The 19,036-nt window shown below is 38.9% G+C and overlaps 1 protein-coding gene across 1 annotated transcript in view; it reads left to right on the forward strand.

Moving 5' to 3' along the window:
* Window positions 1-19,036, forward strand: part of LOC121408153 (dynein heavy chain 5, axonemal-like) — a 77,762-nt gene that overhangs the window by 24,257 nt on the left and 34,469 nt on the right. Inside the window, exons 15-36 of the mRNA XM_041599497.1 lie at window positions 198-404; window positions 686-857; window positions 1,627-1,772; window positions 2,065-2,224; window positions 2,576-2,854; window positions 3,237-3,421; window positions 3,837-3,954; window positions 5,063-5,199; window positions 5,801-6,002; window positions 7,067-7,302; window positions 7,812-8,030; window positions 8,363-8,664; window positions 11,498-11,738; window positions 12,602-12,801; window positions 13,313-13,466; window positions 13,851-14,014; window positions 14,358-14,565; window positions 14,909-15,070; window positions 15,552-15,776; window positions 16,502-16,674; window positions 17,388-17,566; window positions 18,518-18,705. Of these exons, the coding sequence (XP_041455431.1) occupies window positions 198-404; window positions 686-857; window positions 1,627-1,772; window positions 2,065-2,224; window positions 2,576-2,854; window positions 3,237-3,421; window positions 3,837-3,954; window positions 5,063-5,199; window positions 5,801-6,002; window positions 7,067-7,302; window positions 7,812-8,030; window positions 8,363-8,664; window positions 11,498-11,738; window positions 12,602-12,801; window positions 13,313-13,466; window positions 13,851-14,014; window positions 14,358-14,565; window positions 14,909-15,070; window positions 15,552-15,776; window positions 16,502-16,674; window positions 17,388-17,566; window positions 18,518-18,705 (4,257 nt within the window). The remainder of the gene's footprint in view (window positions 1-197; window positions 405-685; window positions 858-1,626; window positions 1,773-2,064; window positions 2,225-2,575; window positions 2,855-3,236; window positions 3,422-3,836; window positions 3,955-5,062; window positions 5,200-5,800; window positions 6,003-7,066; window positions 7,303-7,811; window positions 8,031-8,362; window positions 8,665-11,497; window positions 11,739-12,601; window positions 12,802-13,312; window positions 13,467-13,850; window positions 14,015-14,357; window positions 14,566-14,908; window positions 15,071-15,551; window positions 15,777-16,501; window positions 16,675-17,387; window positions 17,567-18,517; window positions 18,706-19,036) is intronic.

Consider the following 19,036-nt stretch of genomic DNA (forward strand, 5'->3'; position numbering starts at 1 on the left):
AAAGGCTGATAATCTAGTCGTATTCTTGATTTCTTTTCTATCATTTCATTTAATGTTTTCTTACCCATACATGCTATGTATGCAATTGTCTACATAACATTGAAATGTGTATTTGTATTCATATGTATTTTTAATAGCCTATTTGGCTTGTGTAATAAAGTTGAATTGAATCTATCTTCCATTCAATCTTTACCCAGGTTGAAGCTGTCAAGAGCGGCCTTCACTCTTCCCTCCTGGTACGTCATCCAGAGACCCAGGAGCTGTATGTGAACTTTGACCCTCAGATCCTCACCCTCATCAAGGAGACGGAATGTATGTACCGTCTTGGCTTGGAGGTGCCCATCGCAGCCAGGGCCATCTACCAGAAACAGAGCCTCTTCAAGGAGAACTACAACAAACTCAAGGTAATTATAATTATGATAATAAACAATTCACATTATGATATAATGTTCTAAGCACTTCCAAAGGACTTGGATATTATTACCCCGGCTTTGGCCTGGCAGCCTGGTAGCCTGCTGCCTATTAGTAAATGACATTGCACATTAAATATCATGTGTGAGTCAGCACTTCTGCATGATTTGGAAGTCACACTACTAGTTTTGAAACACTTCCCAGCTTTATCAGTCAAATTTTCATGTCCATTAATCTCATACTTATTTATTTTCATATACTTATTTGTTTCCAGCTTCTTCTTGAGGAGAACAAGCGAGTTTGCAGCAAGATCCAGCCAGCCTTTGAGCCCTTGATGGAATCCCACACTGACAAGCTTAATAGAATACTAGATCCTGGACTTACTGCCCTGACATGGACCAGTATGAACATAGACCAGTTTGTAGATGATGTCTATGCAGCTCTGGGTAAGTTACACTGTCATACTTGCCATCTGTCCTTATTTGATACGGGCATTCCCTACTTTGGGGAAAGAAAACAAATAGTTTTCACTCCTATTGACCCTGTGTCCCTATTATTGGGAAAGTTTGCCCATATGGTTGTGTAGAAAAGTGGGCAATGTTCTTCTTTTTGATTATTTTGAAATCATTTGTACCTGCTCATCCATTGGCAAGGATTCTGAAAATTTGGTTTGAAGATCCTCGGAATAGGTTCCTGCAGTCTTTTCAATTTGCAGATGTGACATATCATTTGACAAAGAGAGTTTATAACAAATTCACAATCACTATGATTTCAAATCAATGGCATACTGGGCAAGTATTTCATTATCATTTCAGTCTGGCATATTGTCAGATATGTTGGATGAAAGAGACTTTGTTGGATAAAACATCTTACAAGTCCTTCACCAGGGATTGTCTCATGAAAGTGACCTCCCTCTGACATTACCATAGTAGCAGTCAGAGGCTTTTTCTTCTTATCCAATCAGAATCAAGGATTTCACTGATATTGTCAGCTCTGACAATTTAGTCAGTGCTGACAACTTTCATGATGTGCCCCTGGAATGCACCCCAGAGGTATTATATGGTGGGGGCTTTGTGGTATAGTTGTTATGACTCTCGTCTTTCAATCTGAGGGACGTGGGTTCGATTCACAGCCATGGCGTGTTTTCCGTCAGCAAGAAATATTAGCTTACATGTTTCCATGCTGCTAAATGATTGACTTTCCATTATCCTCCAGGTGATCTGGAACTGTTGATGGACCGAGCCTCGGATCTGTGCCAGTTCCGCATCAATGCAGTCTTGAAGGAGATGAGTGAGACCCAGCTTTGTGAGCTTCCTGAAGATGAGTCCTGGACAACGGATCAGTTCCTAAAGAGAACACAGGTAGGATCATCCTGACTTCTATTAAAAAATATATATGCAGCTCTTTTTGAGTCAGTGCTCCTCCTCAAATCAAAGGGAGTTGTGTTTGAGTGCAAGTCCTAAATGAGTGGTTGAAAATCAAGTTGTAGTTGATGTGAGCAGGATTGCATTTGGTTGCAACTCTTTTTGCAACAGCCCCCAATAAAGCCTAGGTATTACTACTGTTATCCATTGTTGAAAAGTGAAAAAAAAAGTTCAATATCTTTTTGAAAGTTGACTTCCTTTCTCCATCTCTCCCATTTATCTCCTGCAGGAGTTATGTAATAAGGGAGCCACCACGCTCCAGGTGAAGAGTATCCAGGTGGAGGAGGCCGCTAATGAGCTCATCAACATGCTCCTTGCAGAGCCAGACGTTGAAGAGGAAGAAGAGGAGGAAGAGGATGAGGAGAGGGAGAAGGAAATTGAAGATGAAAGTAAGTATCTCACTATTTTCTTTCTGTTGTCTTTCTTTCAGAAAGGAATATTAGAAAATGAAACTCTCCCTTTGTTAATAACTTCCAATAATGCCTAAAATTACATTGCATTTTATACAATCTAATGATTCTTGCTTTGGCACTTACGTCCTTTGGCAAGGGGTTTATCTACATTTGCCACACTCTATCCAGGTGAGGTACCCAGTAGGAATTTATTCCTCAAAAAGGTAACAAGCACTTTTTTTGGCAAGCTATGCCAAATTGTCAGATTTTGGCACAGTGTACAATACGCTCTGCTACTGCACAGGCAAATCAAATGATAATTAACAATATCTGTCAACTTTTATCCAGATGGGGAAAAGAAGCGCTCCAGCCCCACTCCTTCCCGCATGAGCATCCGTAGCCGCGCCCGCAGTCCGGGAAGCATTGCGTCCCGCTCTCAGTCTGCCGCAGCCATGACGGCAGCCAAGAAACGCCGGGAAAAGAGGGAGCATCTTGAAGAATCTGCCCAGGAGCTCCTAGCCCACTTCAACCATCGGAACCTTGATGCCCTTCTCAAGGTCACCCGCTTCACCATGGATGCCGTCAGGAAGAGGATCACCTCCAGCTCAGCACTCAGTTATATCACTGGTAAGTGCTTAGAGGGTGTTGCAGCAGCTGTTGGTGGTGATACTGAATAAAAGTGCATGTGTTGTTCAGCACTCAGTTATACCCATATTGCTGCTAAGTGCTTTATAGTGGATGTCAAGTGTTGGTATTAATTCTGTGGGAAGGTGCATATCACTGGTGAGTGCTTAGTGGATGTTAGGTTTTGGTGTTAATTATGTGGAAAAGTGCATTGCCGTTCAGCATGTCAGCATGAGTGCAGATTAATAACGTATTAGTGTTACTCCTGTTGGAAGAGATCAGTACCAAGTGCTTATAGGTGTAGGTCCATGCAGTTACCAAAGCCAGTATTTCATGAATTTATTGAGTGTTGCATAAAATCTCGACTTTCAAATCACTTTTGCAGTGGAGCAAGGGGAAAACAAGCGCAAGGAGAGTCCTTTCTTCCGCTGCGCTGTTGCTCTGGCTATCCCAAACATAATCATGCAGCCCACCCTCGATGAGGTACAACAGACTGTCAACAAAGCAGCACAGCTAGTTCTAGGAGTGGCAAAAGGTGTTGCACAGTGGAACAAGGAACGAAAATCCAAGGTATGTACAGGACAGGTAATATGAAATGAGGATAACTGTATTTATTAATGATGAAGGACATTTAGAGGCATGATGAACATAAAGTAACATAGCATGTATGGTACATGATTTTCTATACATAAATTTAATGAATATACATGAATTTGTTTATAGTTTAATTCTCATTTATAGTTTTATATAATTATACATGTGTGTGTAATGATTTTGTATCATATTTCTTTCCTGTATGCATTGAAATTGAAATGATTTTGAATCTGAACAATCAGATTACTGGGGGCAAAACATAAGTTTAAAGGTAATTTTTTTGTAAAAATTGTTATGATATGATGTCACAATCAGCTGGATTTATCATGAATAGAATCATCAGCTTTTCCTCTAATTGTGATCATCTTTTTTGTATATTGTTGAATGGAAGGCTAAACAGGAAGCTGATATGCGTGCTGCAGCATTGCCTGACTCAGCTCGTCGCAGCAGTATCTCCAGTATGGCTGCTTCTGAAAGCTCTAGGAGTGATATCACATCTACCAAGAAAGGTAAAGACGTCTTCCATCTTTCCCATTTTGATTGGAAGGTTGAAAATATATTATCACTGTTTTCACAAAATGTCCCAAGAGGCTAAAATCAATGAAAACTTACTTGAAAATGAGTTATGTTTGATACTTGAACGAGGCTATCAAATATCATTAATCTCACAAAATTGAGTTTTCACTTAGATATTTTTCTATCACTGTATAAATTATTTAAGTCAATCATATACAATCAGAGCTGGCCAATTCTATAAAGTATTCAAATCTTGGGACTGTTTCATCAATACTGTTGTCTGACAAATTGTCAGATCTGGGGCCCGTTGCAGAAAGAGTTGCAATCAAACGCATCTATAAAAAATCACGCGCAACTTCATTTTCAACCAATCAACAGCGCGCATTTCGGACTTGCGATTGATTTTTTGACTTGCGTTTAAACGCAACTCTTTCTGCAACGGGCCCCTGACAACTTTTCGTGATTTTGATTGGCTGAGAAGCAGTGATGCTATGGTAACTGATAAAACTTCTGATTCTTCCTTTCATGAAACACTCCCCTGACTGGGCTGACCTCCTAGGGACTTTCTTGAAATGATTTGTCTAAGTTTTCTTATTCATATGCAAGGTTGTAATGCTTTCAAATTATCATGGGATGACGAGTTCATGAAGTGCCGTAAGAATGGACAAAAATTGGGGGTTGGACATAAACAAAAGGAAGTAAAAAAAAAATATTTTATAGAATTGCACAGCTGCAAAACAAGACTGAACTAATTTAACTTATTGCCCACTATGGACATCCCTCCTTTGCCACATTTGATATAATGGTGCAAACTCAAGAGGGATTTTAAATGGACTATGCTTATTCAACCCACAGTAATTTTTTATTTCGTTATTGTGAAGAAAATCTTTGTGTGTGTACTGAACAATGTGATGCACACATCATTATTGTGTATGTGTGTTTGTACAATGCACTGTGTGTGTGTGTGTTTAGTGAATGAAATTTTACTTGAGTCAAGTTGGCAGTCTGCTGTATGCTACTCTATTCAAACAAAGCGGGCAAAATGTTAAAAACTGTAAAGGTGCTCTCATGGTCAGACCACTGTGCCGTTTCTGCTTTCAGGTCGTTCGGATGAGCTAGCTTCAGTGAACCTGGTACCCCAGGTACAGGTCAAGAACTACTTCAAGAATGTCAGTGAGAACAAAGAGATTGCCAAACTAGTCTCACTCCTTTCCACATGCGTCATGTCCACCAAGAAGGTTAGTGTCATCAATTTTGAGTTGGTGGTGGTGGGTGATTTTATACCTGATTGCTAAAGGCTCTGTAACATTGATCTTTGCAATCCTTTGCAGGCAATTATTTGCAGGCAATCACCCACAAGGACGATCATAAGCTTGTTCAGCTTGTTCGAAACTTTTCTGCAGGCAAATCAGACTTGCATGCGCTCCTGTGGGCAATTATGTATGAGATATGTGATAAAATACTGTCAATATTGGCCACTTTTGGTTAGCAAAATAGTCATCCACAAGTCACACGCAAGGATAGCATGGAACGATGTAATAGGGCCTTAATGAAGCACAAAAGCTTTAGATTCTCTGAACTGGACAAGAACCAACTGTCATATGAGGGCACTTCCATAAGATATGTGCATTCAACCTCCTATAGGTTTGACATTTCTGAAAAACTTATCTGTGTTGTAGTTCATACATGTATGAAAGGTTCTAATTCTCTCAATTCATCATGGCATTCATAGAGTGAAGTATAAGTGGGGGAAAATGAGGTCGGATGTACAAAAAAGGTTCATCATTTTATGGAATTGCCGAGTATCATCAGTAAATGTCTTATACTTGTCCGCTGTAGGAAGTGACTACTGCCCTGGAGCAGTTTGCACGCTACCATCCTATCTGGCAGAAGGAACGGGATGAAACTGTCCAGGAATTCCTCAATCAGCAGCCGAAACTGAGTGACTTCCAGTCGACCATTGTCCACTATAGGGAGCTGGAGGACGCCATCTTGGCTGAGCCAGAGTTCTACAATGTTGGTGCCATTGCACTCTATACAGGTACCCATTAGCTGATTGTAGAGTTAGTACTCTTGGATGGTGTTTTGTAAAGCTGTATTTAACTTCAACATGACTTTACTCACTACTGATGACCTATTCTTGGGTTTTTAATCAGATTCTTAATCATTTTCAGGCATTAGTTAAAATTCAAATGAAATCCATATTTTATTGTTCGAAATAGAAATTTGTAACAGAAATATTTTGAAAATTTTGCCCAATTGATCATGTGCCCAGCAGCCACTGTGCAGCACAGTTCGATGTTGCTCTATCCCTTACCGTTTACCGCCAAACAGGCTCGCAGCAACTTCAAACTTCTAATGTCTTTTTATCTGATTCGGCTGGGGTTTGAACTACCAGCCTCCCAGTTGTGAGACAGATGCTCTACTGACTGTACCAACACACCGGTAACCTATTTGAAAGGTTGAAATTCTTGTTTTCAATAAATATTTAAATGCAAAGTATGATATTTATCAAAATTTGATTGACAAAAAAAAAGGTCCAACAACGTACAATGTAGTGTTTCTAATTTAGCTTAAGAACCTGTCATACTAATGTCATGCTGTTACAAACAGTTTACGAAATGCCATCCAGTACTTGAAGTGATAGTTCTACTCAATGTTTTTTAGAAGAAAAGCCCAGGTCCATGATTTGTCTCAACATTGTTGGTATGGCAGGAAGCTATTTCACAACTTCTTTTCATTGCATTTTCTGCTACTTTTTCTTTTTGCATGTATCAGAAATGATTTTTTTTTGCGGAAACATGTCACTGATTCTGGCATGGACATAGATTGTTGATATATCTTTTCAAGTATGTGCATACTATATGTTTGTTTTTCTAATTGCTTTATTTGGTCTTCATATTCATGCCATGTGATTCAATGGGTTATATGAACTTACAGTTTAGGTGTTTAAAGTAGGTGTTTAAAAGTGTCTAAGCTAGGTTCGGAGTTGTATCAACACCATCCTCAACAAGAATAACTTAACACTAATCCATGCTCCACCAATGGCAATACCACAAATCACCTACTAAGGTTCACCACCTAACTTTGTTCTAATATTGCCAGAGAAACTAAAGATCTCACTGACCACTGAGACCAAGGCGTGGTGTGTGGCCTACGGCAAGGCCTGCAATGAGAAGTACCGCACCATGATGGAAGGTATCATAGAGTTCATTGATGACACCACTAAGAAACTCAACCGTCCTATCAAGGACTTGGATGATATCCGTCTGGCCATGAAGGCGCTCAAGGATGTGAGGGAGAATGAGATCCGTATTGACATGGCCATTGGACCTATTGAGGTAGGGTATTCAGGAGAGGTTTAAATGGCCCTATAGATTTGTAGTTCTTTTATGCTGCTTTTGAAGATGAGGGGACACCCTGTAAATCAAGAATTGAGAAGTTCTAAACTAATCTTGGAATCTTCACTGTGCTCTTGTACATAATTATATATAGTTGTTTTGATCTCATGGATAGGTCCCTAAACTTTGATTTGAATTGAGAAAGGAGTAGTTCATGGAAAGTTTCTTTTGTGATTTTCAGTCCTTACTTTGATTGGCTAAGAGAAAATAAGTTGGTGAAAATCAATGACAATACTTGTGAATTAACAATGAAGAAAAGAGGGGTTGGACATATGAAAAAGTTGTTTAGATGTATTTCATTGAATTGCTGAAAATTACATGGTGTGGGGGTTCTGTGTCTTCATTGCAGAATAGATCTGGAATTTTGTATTACTATATTTTTTTATAGATTGTTATGAGTTATGTGGATTAAATAGTGATCATGATACTTTCTGTGCATTTCATCTCAGGAATCCTACGCCTTGCTGAACAAGTACGAGCTGCTGGTAGCCAAGGAGGACGTAGAGCGTGTGGACACCCTGCGTTACAGCTGGGCCAAACTCAGCTCCCAAGCCACAGAAGTCTCCCATCGTCTGCTCTCCATCCAACCAAACTTCCGTGGAGAGTTACTAGAGAATGTCCAGACATTCATTGTGGATTGCAACGACTTCTATGGCTCCTACCGAGATGTGAGCTCTTTTTGTAATTATAAAGAAATATTTGTGTTTTTTTTTAAACATACTTTGGTATCAATGATGTTGATAAGCTTTTTCATTTGTGTTATTTTTTTAAACATACTTTGGTATCAATGATGTTGATAAGCTTTTTCATTTGTGTGTTTTTTTTAAACATACTTTGGTATCAATGATGTTGATAAGCTTTTTCATTAGATGTGAGATGAAAGGGGGAAAAATGTTTCCTGTATCTGATCATAATGGATAGAATCTAGTGTTCTAGAATCGATGACTTTGGCCTCATCTTATTCATTGCTTTTGCTACTCCTATTCTCGTTCTTTTCCAGAATGGCCCCATGGTTACAGGTCTGCCTCCCAAGGAAGCAAGCGACCGTCTCCTGATCTACCAGAACCACTTTGACAATCTCTACCGCAAGTACATCACCTACACTGGTGGCGAGGAGCTCTTTGGTCTCCCTGTGACGGACTATCCTGAGCTCCTGGTGATTCGCAAGGAGCTTAACCTCCTGCAGAAGCTCTACGGGTTGTACAACGATGTCATCGACCGCGTCAACGGCTACTATGACATCCTCTGGCTCGATGTTGACATTGAGAAGATCAACAACGAGCTCATTGAGTTTCAGAACAGGTAAGTCTGAGTGCTGTGTCAGGTGATGCATGTTTGCAATTGATATTAACATTTTTGCACTTTAATTGATTGATTTCTAATCTAGATGTTTGGGTTTTTGAAAGGATATTTCCATCCTAAAATGGTTTGTCTTTGTTATAGGTGTTCTTTTGGTTTTGAAGATGCATGATCTGTTCATCAACATTTATCAAACCAGTCTTTGATAATATTTCCTTTTTATAAGGCACAATTGATTTACAATTTTGATTTAATTCTATCACACACCCTAGTATCATGATACCCTTAACAATTATCTGTATGGAATTCAGATGGGAGTAATTAGCACTAGAGTAAATCAGTAATCACTAAAATCATGCATTTCACTTTTGGGGTGATTTGTTGTTGTTGTCATTTTAGTTGATACTTTGGTTCTTATTCTGAATTCTGGTTTCATTGAATCCCTGGTCTTAAGTTATGGTTTAATTATTGAAAACCAACTTTGATACAATTCTGTAACAGTACAAGTTGAATTTATCAGCTCATTTGACACACAAATTATTCATAACTATCTGGAAATAATATAACCAAAATCATATTCTTCATTATACCATGAGGAAATAGAGTAAACATGAGTAAAAAAAAACCATGAAAACAAACTTTTGGCAGTTTTGTTTTTCCAATAATTTAGCAGAGATAGACCATGATCTAGGTAAAACTGGTCTTCAGAATACAGGCTTTTGAGTTTCTAATCTAACATTTTCTCACTCCACAGGTTTCATCTAATTTGTTTTTTTTTTAATTTGACAAGGTTGACCTGTTTTCACCCTTCATGAGTGCAAAGACTCAAAGTGATTCTGTCTGCCTGAAAATATTGAGGGAGGAGTAATTTTTAGGCAAAGGAGCCATGCTAGAAATCGTGGTCTGTTACAACTCATTCAAGTGACAACAGACTGTGTTTTCATGCTGTTCTTGTTGTATGCTTGAAAATTCTTCTACCTCAATAGCTTGAAGACAGGACAGACTTTTAGGAGTCACTTTGTGGTCTTTGCACCAAAGATCCCTCTAACATCCACTTCCTTCATGCACGTTGGTTTGCCCTGTTGCACTAATTGGTGGTGGGTTTGGATTGTGGGAGAAATCCTGTACTAACTTGTTTGTTGATCACTGTCAAGACATGATTTACATTGTCAACATCATCTTGTCACACATATACATGTACACACAGGGGCGAATCCAGCTTTCACTAATGGGGGGGGGGGGGCGGGGGCGGGCAAAAAAAATTTATCACCTATATTTTCCCTGATCAAGAAAGTTGTTTTTTGTTTGTTTCTTGAAGGGGTACTCCTAACACTTCTTTTCTTTATTCTTTTATAACAACATTAAAATGTAATAATCTCATATGCCCTATTTGAATATTGAGTGCAAAAACAAAAGCTAATTTGGGATATATGTGAGGATAGTTCACTAACTGGGGACGCTTCCTACTACCCTACACTCAAAACTTGAGTTTAATTGGTAGAAAAGGAACTTTTTACAGATCATGGGTTTACTGTATGATACAGTTGAGATGAAGAATTAATTGGCATGGCTATCTAGACCGGGATGGCCCGGGTTTTAGGATGTCCTCGATTGGGTAAAATGCAAGAAAATGCCCTCAGAAGTAGATCATTGCATACTCACATGCATACGCACAATAATCAGTGACTCTGAAGCGTCATTTTTATGGGGGCTTTGACGCCATTTTCAATTCTCCTCACTAATAGGTGTTGTCCATTACCCAGTATTGCTGGTGAAACGAGGAAACAACATCCTCAGGCTTAGTTCTATTACACTAATTTTCTATCCCTTTGCAGTAAACAGTTCTTGCCATTATTTGACTTGGTAAAGGTGTAAAATTCCTCTATTGGCACACCTTGCAACACCCTGTTGCAAAGGTCATTTGAATAATAAGTATTTCTCATATGTCTAGTCATTCCCCCACCTCACCCTTTACCCCTTCCATGCTCTTATTCAAATATTACATCCCAATTCAACATTATAGACATATACTTGGACCATTTCACATTGTTTGTCACACTTCAACTCTTTACACTCGCCACCCTCATAGGAAACATTTTAGATGAAAATGCAATGATTGCAAGACAGAAAAATTTTACAAATTATCTTGTTATGAATTTCAATTCAAGTACATTAAAATGAAGGTATTCACAATTTTACAAACTCAATTTTCTGTCACTCGCACCACTTCTCATGCAATATCACACATTGGTGATTGGTTTTTAACAAAATGTGCTGTTTGCTAACTATAATGGTTTGATCCAAGAGTAAATAGTAGAAATTTGCATGTTTAGATAATTTGATAAATTGTTGATGGTTTAGAAGTATATATCTTTCTATAATCTAGGCATGACATCTGTGGAGAAATTAGTTATTTGGTTTGGTCTTGAGTGACTCAATTTATTGAAACTCCTTTAAAGAGATTTAAAAATAATGATTTTCTTTGATATAAAGTGCACTGGTAAAATAGATTGTTCAGACTGATAGAATTTTATTTGAAGTTATATTGAAAAAAAAATCACATATGAATCTTCAACTTGAAAGAAATAGAAAGTGCATTGTAATAATTAATATTGATAATGAATATGTTTTGTTAAGCACCTTATCACTTTTTAAATTTATGCTCAAATCACATGTGACTTAAGAGAGAGAGAGAGAGAGAGAGAGAGAGAGAGAGAAGTAAAAACAGTGATACACATACACCAAATTTGGAAAATATGATTAATGAAAACACAGAATTAGCCAAATACTTAAAAATATGAAATAACACTAAAGAAATAAAACCCTCCCCCAAAAGATGCCGCAAGCTGCCACGTGCACTGAAGGAGTGGCCCGCCTTTAACGATCTCAAGAAAACCATTGACGATTTCAACGAGACATGTCCACTCCTGGAGCTGATGACGAACAAGGCAATGAAGCCTCGCCACTGGCAGCGCATGGCTGATACTACTGGTCATGTCTTTGAAGTGGAGAGCGAGTCCTTCTGCCTCAGGAACATCATGGAGGCACCACTGCTACAGAGCAAGGAAGATATTGAGGTAAATTGCCACTAATCTCAGGATTTTCAGCTCATCAGGGATATCAGGGATAATTATTCTATTTTCTTTCCAGTCAGGGAAGTTGATTAAAATGTCTCAAATCAGGGAAAAGTTAAGGAATTGAGACCAGCCCCAAAATCGAAAAAAAAAAAATTACATTACATTGTTTTATACTGCAAAGAGTTCACTGCAACTACATTGAAAACATGAGGAACTGGAAATGAGCTGAAATAATTATTGTGGAATTTTGATACTTCATCAGGTAAATAATAGGGAATTTTGTTTTCTGGATATGCTGGGAACAACTAGTTCATCTACAACCAGTTTGTCTATTAACCATTTGGTCAAGCTGCCATGGAGCCCATGTACCATTTAGTTTAATTTCCTATTGAGCTGTACCCTTTTTGTGTAATAACCACTCGTGTAACCCCACTTTGTCAAAATGACTAGATGAATTATTTGATGACAAAAAGTATACTAAGTGATTATTAGACCAAGTGATGATTTGAACAAAGTACCCCTACACTTCTGTCATTTGAGTCCTGGGGTCCGTTGCAGAAAGAGTTGCGTTTAAACGCAAGTAAAAAAAATAAATCCCAAGTCCCAAATGCGCCCTGTTCATTGGTTGAAAATCAAGTTGTGCATGATTTTTAGAGCTGCGATTGATTGCAGCTCTTTCTTCAACGGGCCCCTGGGCCCTGTTATTCAAAGCTCAGTGATTGATCATACAGTTGATTTGTACAATTGATAGCACATAATGGATCAGTGAAATCAATCATGAAAATCAGTCCTATGATCAATTGTAAGTTCTTTGTGTAACCTGGTCCAGTATGTACTAACCATACCATCTTCCAAACCCACAGGATATCTGTATCTCGGCCGTGAAGGAGAAGGATATTGAAGCCAAGCTGAAGGCCACCGTGGCCGAATGGAGCGCCAGGGACCTTACCTTCGGAAACTTTAAGAATCGCGGAGAGCTGCTCCTCCGGGGTGATAACACGACGGAGATCATCGGTCTGATGGAGGATAGCTTGATGGTGCTTGGTTCTCTGATGAGTAACAGGTAAATTGAAGGTGTCAGACTATCAGTTTCAGTTTCTCTTTGTTTCCATTTTCAAATAATCAACAAACACACTTATATGAATAAACAAAACAGAATAAACGTCATTATACCATACGAAAATGATTTGTATACATTATAAGAGGTGTTGCATTATACATTTAGATTAGTAAAGAAATTCCAATTTACAAATTTGCATGTGCAAAGTGAAAGTGCAGAACTTGTATCGTTGTATCCCTCTGGACACAAATTATAGTATATTAACAACCCTGTTATATGAGTGGATGAACTATGCTGGAAGTCAAAAAACTTCTAAGCTGGCTGTCAGTCATGCATGAAGGATTAATTGTAATAATGCACATTTTTATACCTTTCTGTGATCATTGAAGTGTAAATTGCAATGTTTCAATGATCATGACTTATTACTTAATTTTTTTCTGAGAGATGAGATGATATGATTTCATTTCATATAAAATTCTGATGTGCAATATTTTTCACCCGTTGCGGCCCCTAGGTACAATGCTCCATTCAAAAAGAACATTCAGCAATGGGTGCAGAACCTCTCAAACACCAGTGAGATAATTGAACAGTGGATGCAGGTCCAGAACCTCTGGGTCTATCTGGAAGCTGTCTTTGTCGGTGGTGACATCGCCAAGCAACTGCCCAAGGTTTGTTTCGATCCACATATATGTTGTTTGACTTTTACATGATTTACCAACTCCCATGTCAGATCGCAAAGCCTGGCGTACCATTGTTGATTCATTCATTGAGAGTATCTCGCACGCAGTTGCCCGCAGGAGGGCACGCAAGTCTGATTTGCATGCGTAAAAGTTTAGAAAATGTTCAGAACTTTGTTGCGGATGAATTGCGGGCAATCACCCACAACTCACCCGCAAGGCTTGCATGGAACAATGTGACAGCACCTTAAAAAAGTTTAGTACTACGTGAGTTGATATATCAAATGCGTACATATGTTTGTTAGGTTTTTAAGAAAAGAGGGGGTAGTTTATGGAAATATTAGTTCTGATTATTTAATATTATTTGTCTTTCAGGAAGCAAAGAGGTTTAGTAATATTGACAAGTCTTGGGTGAAGATCATGACAAGAGCCCATGAGAACACCAATGTAGTCCAATGCTGTGTGGGTGATGAGACCATGGGACAGCTTCTACCTCATCTACTTGAACAGCTAGAACTCTGTCAGAAGTCACTTACAGGGTAAGGATGGTGGAGATGGTGCTGTTAGTGGTGGTGGTGGTGTTGATGGTGGTGGTGGTGGTGATGGTGGTGATGGTGATGGTGGTGGTGGTGATGGTGGTGGTGGTGATGGTGGTGATGAATATGTTCATGGTGGTGATGATGATAAGGATGGGGATGATAATGATGTTGATGATAATCTCTTATATGTCTGTTTAACACATTGCTATCATGAAACATGTTTTGACAGGAAAAAGTTTAAACCTCAGGGGGAATTAGGTTCATTAAATAAGTCTACTTGCATATCTAGCTTTCATTTTGATGATGATGTGCTGTAATGTTTTCATACTTTACATTTTTACAGATATTTGGAGAAGAAGCGTCTCTTGTTCCCGCGATTCTTCTTTGTGTCAGACCCCGCCCTGCTTGAGATCCTTGGCCAGGCATCCGATTCTCACACCATCCAAGCACATCTTCTCAGTATCTTTGACAACACCAAGACAGTCAGGTTCCATGAGAAAGATTATGATAGAATCTTGGCTGTGCAGTCTTCGGAAGGAGAATCCATTGATGTAAGTTTGCTTTGTGGGAAGGATGAGTTTTGACTTGCTATTGATTAGCAAGTTTTGTGTAACACCCCATAGATTTATGAAGATTGCTTCAATACCCCTCAGGATAACAGTCATTGTACTATTTATTACCCAATCAAGTATTCCACCGTCATGTTCTGTCCTTGTTCTACAGCTAGACAACGCAGTAATGGCTTCATCAGGTAATGGTGAATTGTGGCTTGCAATTGATTGGCAAGTCTCTTGTAACACCCCCATAGATTTACAATGATTGCTTCAAATTGTCTCCTGTGATAACTGTAACTGACTGATTATTTCACCTTCATGTTCTGTCCTTGATCTACAGCTTGACAAGGCAGTGATGGCCTCAGGTAACGTTGAACTGTGGCTAATGCAGTTGATGGTGGTTGCCCAGAGATCTCTTCATGGTGTCATCAGAACCGCTGCAATGGCCATACAGGATTCCAGTCTGGAGATCATTGAGTTCCTCAACACATACCAAGCACAGGTGAGACATGGAGAGCAGTTCATGAATTAAACAGTGATTTTCACTGATTCTGTGTTATGAGCTGCTGAAATCCTGCCACCTGATTGGCTCACAGCAAAATTGTCAGTGAAAAGCACATATTTTTTAATGAAATTCTCTCATGACATCTGAAAAACTGTGGCAAAGTGTTTTCCTTGATACATTCCTCTTTTATTGACACTAATCATTGAAAGTCTTCAAATGAAATAACTCTGAATTAAGCGAATTTATTCTTTTATTTCAAATCAGGGTTGTAGAGGCATTTTTGTGGTCATTGTATCAAAGTAAAAAAAGGTTTTAAGATGAATCCTTTAGATTCCTTAGCAATTAGAGCAGTCTGAATTTGAGCCTTCATCAGTGAAAATTCAGGGAGTTTAGTTTTCTTGAAATGCTGGAGACCCTGATGTAATCATGAAAGATTGTGGATGATGATTTTTTTTTACTCTTCTTGTTCTGTCTGTAGATTGGCCTCCTGGGAATCCAGATGATTTGGACAAGGGATGCCACTGAAGCCCTCAACAATGCCAAGTATGATCGCAAGGTCATGCAGCAGACCAACAACGGATTCCTGGAACTTCTGAACCTTCTCATTGCCCAGACGACACGTAACCTGACCAAGGTGGAGAGGCGGAAGTTCGAAACCCTCATCACCATCCACGTACATCAGAGGGATATCTTTGATGATTTGGTGAGTCTCTTCTCCTCGGGTGCCATCTTTTACCAAGATTTACGATCAATGAAACGCTGTCTCCACCCTACTTAATGCCTTCCTGTTCTATTAGCTATTTCATCTCTTTGTGAAAAAGGAGAAAACACCCTTTTTAGAACAGGGTTTCCAGCCAATCAGGGAATTATATTTGATTGTCCAAAAAATTGAAAGTAGTCAGTCAGATTCTGTTTTATTTTGTTGTATATCAAAATAACAATCCATTGGATGACTGGCTAGGGTGATTATTAAGTATAGCCTCTTTGACTGCAGTACAAGTAGCTGTATTGGGAGGCCATTACATGCCTTTGTAATAGTACTAATTAGTTTTAAATTACAGTGTTTTATACAGCAAACAGTTCGCTGCAACAACGTAGAAAACTTATGAATGTGGAAATAATGTGAAATGATTATCACAGAATTTTGTGATTTCATCAGGGGAAAAAATCAGGGTATTTTTTTTTCTTGAAATTATGGGAACCATGCAAAGTGACTATAGGAGACATACATTATCTCAGAGAACTCTGGCATTCACACATTTTTCAACAAAAGATTTGTTTAGAGTGATTTCTTATGATGCTTTACTGTTCTCTTGGACGATTGCGACTGAATGCTGATAAAATAAACATTTTATTCCTGCCAGGGGTAAATGAGTAATAGCTTGGAATATTTCATGTAATGCTCATTGTAACCTTTACTCACACCAGGTTCGTATGCATATCAAATCCACTTCGGACTTTGAGTGGCTGAAGCAGTGTCGATTCTATTTCAATGAGGACAATGACAAGATGATTGTCTCCATCACCGATGTTGATTTTATCTATCAGAATGAGTTCTTGGGATGCACGGAACGTCTGGTCATTACCCCTCTGACTGACAGGTACACTATCACTTTGGCAGAAACATTTTGAATAACTTGTTTGTTCTCCCCCTACACAGGCAGAAGGCGTGAGAAACTGCATAGTAAGGGTGCGAAATGGGTCAAAATTCCCTTTAAAAAAAGTATTTGTAATTGTCAGGTATTTTTCATTTGAATCACTAATTGTCAGCGAAATTCAGGTATCGGGTAGTGTTTCATGAAAGTTGTCAGTACTGACTAAATTGTCAGTGCTGACTATTTCAGTGAAATCCTTGGTTTTTATTGGCTGAAAGGCATGGCCTCTGACTGTTGCTATGGTAACTGTCAGAGAAAGACAACTTTTCACTGCATACAACTTTCATGAAATGGCCCCCAGGTCGCCTGTATTAATACTAAGATATTTATCAAAGTGATGCAGTTATAATAATGATAAATAATAATAGCCTACTTTGCCAAGTTTGCTATGCTCTCATGGTCTATGGGTCTAAGTATCACTTTAAATATAGTACAATGTTATTCTTATATACATTATTTATTTGGTATCACCTGTGCATGGGAGACTGCGACCTCTGTGACCTAAATGTCTCACCTTGTAATGTAACTGATCGGGGGTGTGGAAGTCGACCACTACGCTAGGGTTTTGCCACTATTCTAAAATGGGAACACTTATGTTGATTTTGACTTTGTACAAATGCTGATTAAAAGTTTCGACTGCCTTCAACCTCCTCTCAAAGGTGTTACATCACCCTTTCCCAAGCTCTTGGGATGAGCATGGGTGGAGCACCGGCTGGTCCAGCTGGAACAGGGAAGACGGAGACGACCAAGGATATGGGAAGATCCCTTGGAAAATATGTGGTGGTTTTCAACTGCTCGGATCAGATGGACTACAGAGGACTTGGCCGTATCTACAAAGGTTGGTTGAGTACAAAAGATACGTGCAGTGTGATCTAAAAAGAAGCACAATATGTTAGGTATAAAGGCCACCAGTGAACATTTGGCAAACAAACAAATGAACCGATAACTGGATAGAATGAAATGTTGAAGTAGTATATAAATTGAGATAGATGTATACCCCTCCTTGGGCACATTTCATAAAGAGTTACCACTACAGTAGTTTTGCCATTATTGTAACTACCATGGTAACATGGCTCAGCAGCCAGTCACTATCAAGCTTTCCATGGAAGTTGCAATAACAACAAATTTACAATACTTGTAATTCTTTGTAAAACAGGCTCCTTGTGGAGGGTCCGCAGTTTGACTATTGAAAGAACAATGTTTAGGAGAAAAAATTAGTGTTATAATTATGTAACCTGTACTTGGGGAACACTATAGCTAAAAAAAATCATTGTGAAATCACTGTTATATTAAGTTTCAAAGCTTTGACTGAGGGAAAGGCCAAAGGGGATCGGCTGATTTAAGATTTCCTCAATGGATTTACTCCATGATGAACAATCATCCAAGAAAGACAAAGTGTCTGATATCTGTCAATCTGTATTGTGCTTTCATGGAAAGTAGATTACAATTTGATGATACCAAGCTATGCGAGAAGCAACTAGAAGCAAATATTGCTACATCCCTGTGGCTCAGCCAAAGGAACTGCCCCATCGAATTGAATCACAGACATTTTATTGCTTGTTTGGGCTATAAATCGGAGCAGAGCTAGTGAGATAATAGCTTTTACCTGATGAATCAAAGAGGAGAATCAGATACATAATATCCATTGTTGGTCACAAATATCCATTGTACTCAGGGTGATAGGGTTTATCTGTTGATGAGTTAACACCCTGATAGGTGTCAAATTTCACATGACAAATAATGCTTGATAGTCATTTAGATTGATTTCTGAGTTTATTTTCTTTCATAGGATTGGCTCAGTCAGGTAGCTGGGGTTGCTTTGACGAGTTCAACCGTATTGATCTCCCTGTGCTGTCCGTTGCTGCCCAGCAGATTGCCATCGTTCTCACCGCCAAGAAAGAGAGGAAAAAGCAGTTCATCTTCACCGACGGTGACAACGTTGATCTCAATCCAGAGTTTGGTCTCTTCCTTACAATGGTAAGTTCTGTAGCGATTCTGACTCTTGCCTTGTAATCATAAGGTCGTGGGTCTGGACATAGTAGAGGATTGATTATTTTATGCCATTGTCCATTCATGTTGTTATTGTAGTCATGATAGATCAGTGGAGCAGGGGTTCCAGTGACCTGAGTTTGATTCCCACTTGATGCATTAGTGCCCTTTGGTAAGGTGTTTACCCTCATCACCAGGTCCCTCTGTCCTCGAAGAACATCTTAAGCCCTCTGTCCTTTGGTTGCTTGCTTACAAGCAGCCATGCTTTCTTTCATGGTATCCCAAGTATAAACCATAACTAGAACACTGTGCTGTTAGA

This window comes from Lytechinus variegatus, chromosome 2 (assembly GCF_018143015.1).
Source record: "Lytechinus variegatus isolate NC3 chromosome 2, Lvar_3.0, whole genome shotgun sequence".
NCBI lineage: Eukaryota > Metazoa > Echinodermata > Echinoidea > Temnopleuroida > Toxopneustidae > Lytechinus > Lytechinus variegatus.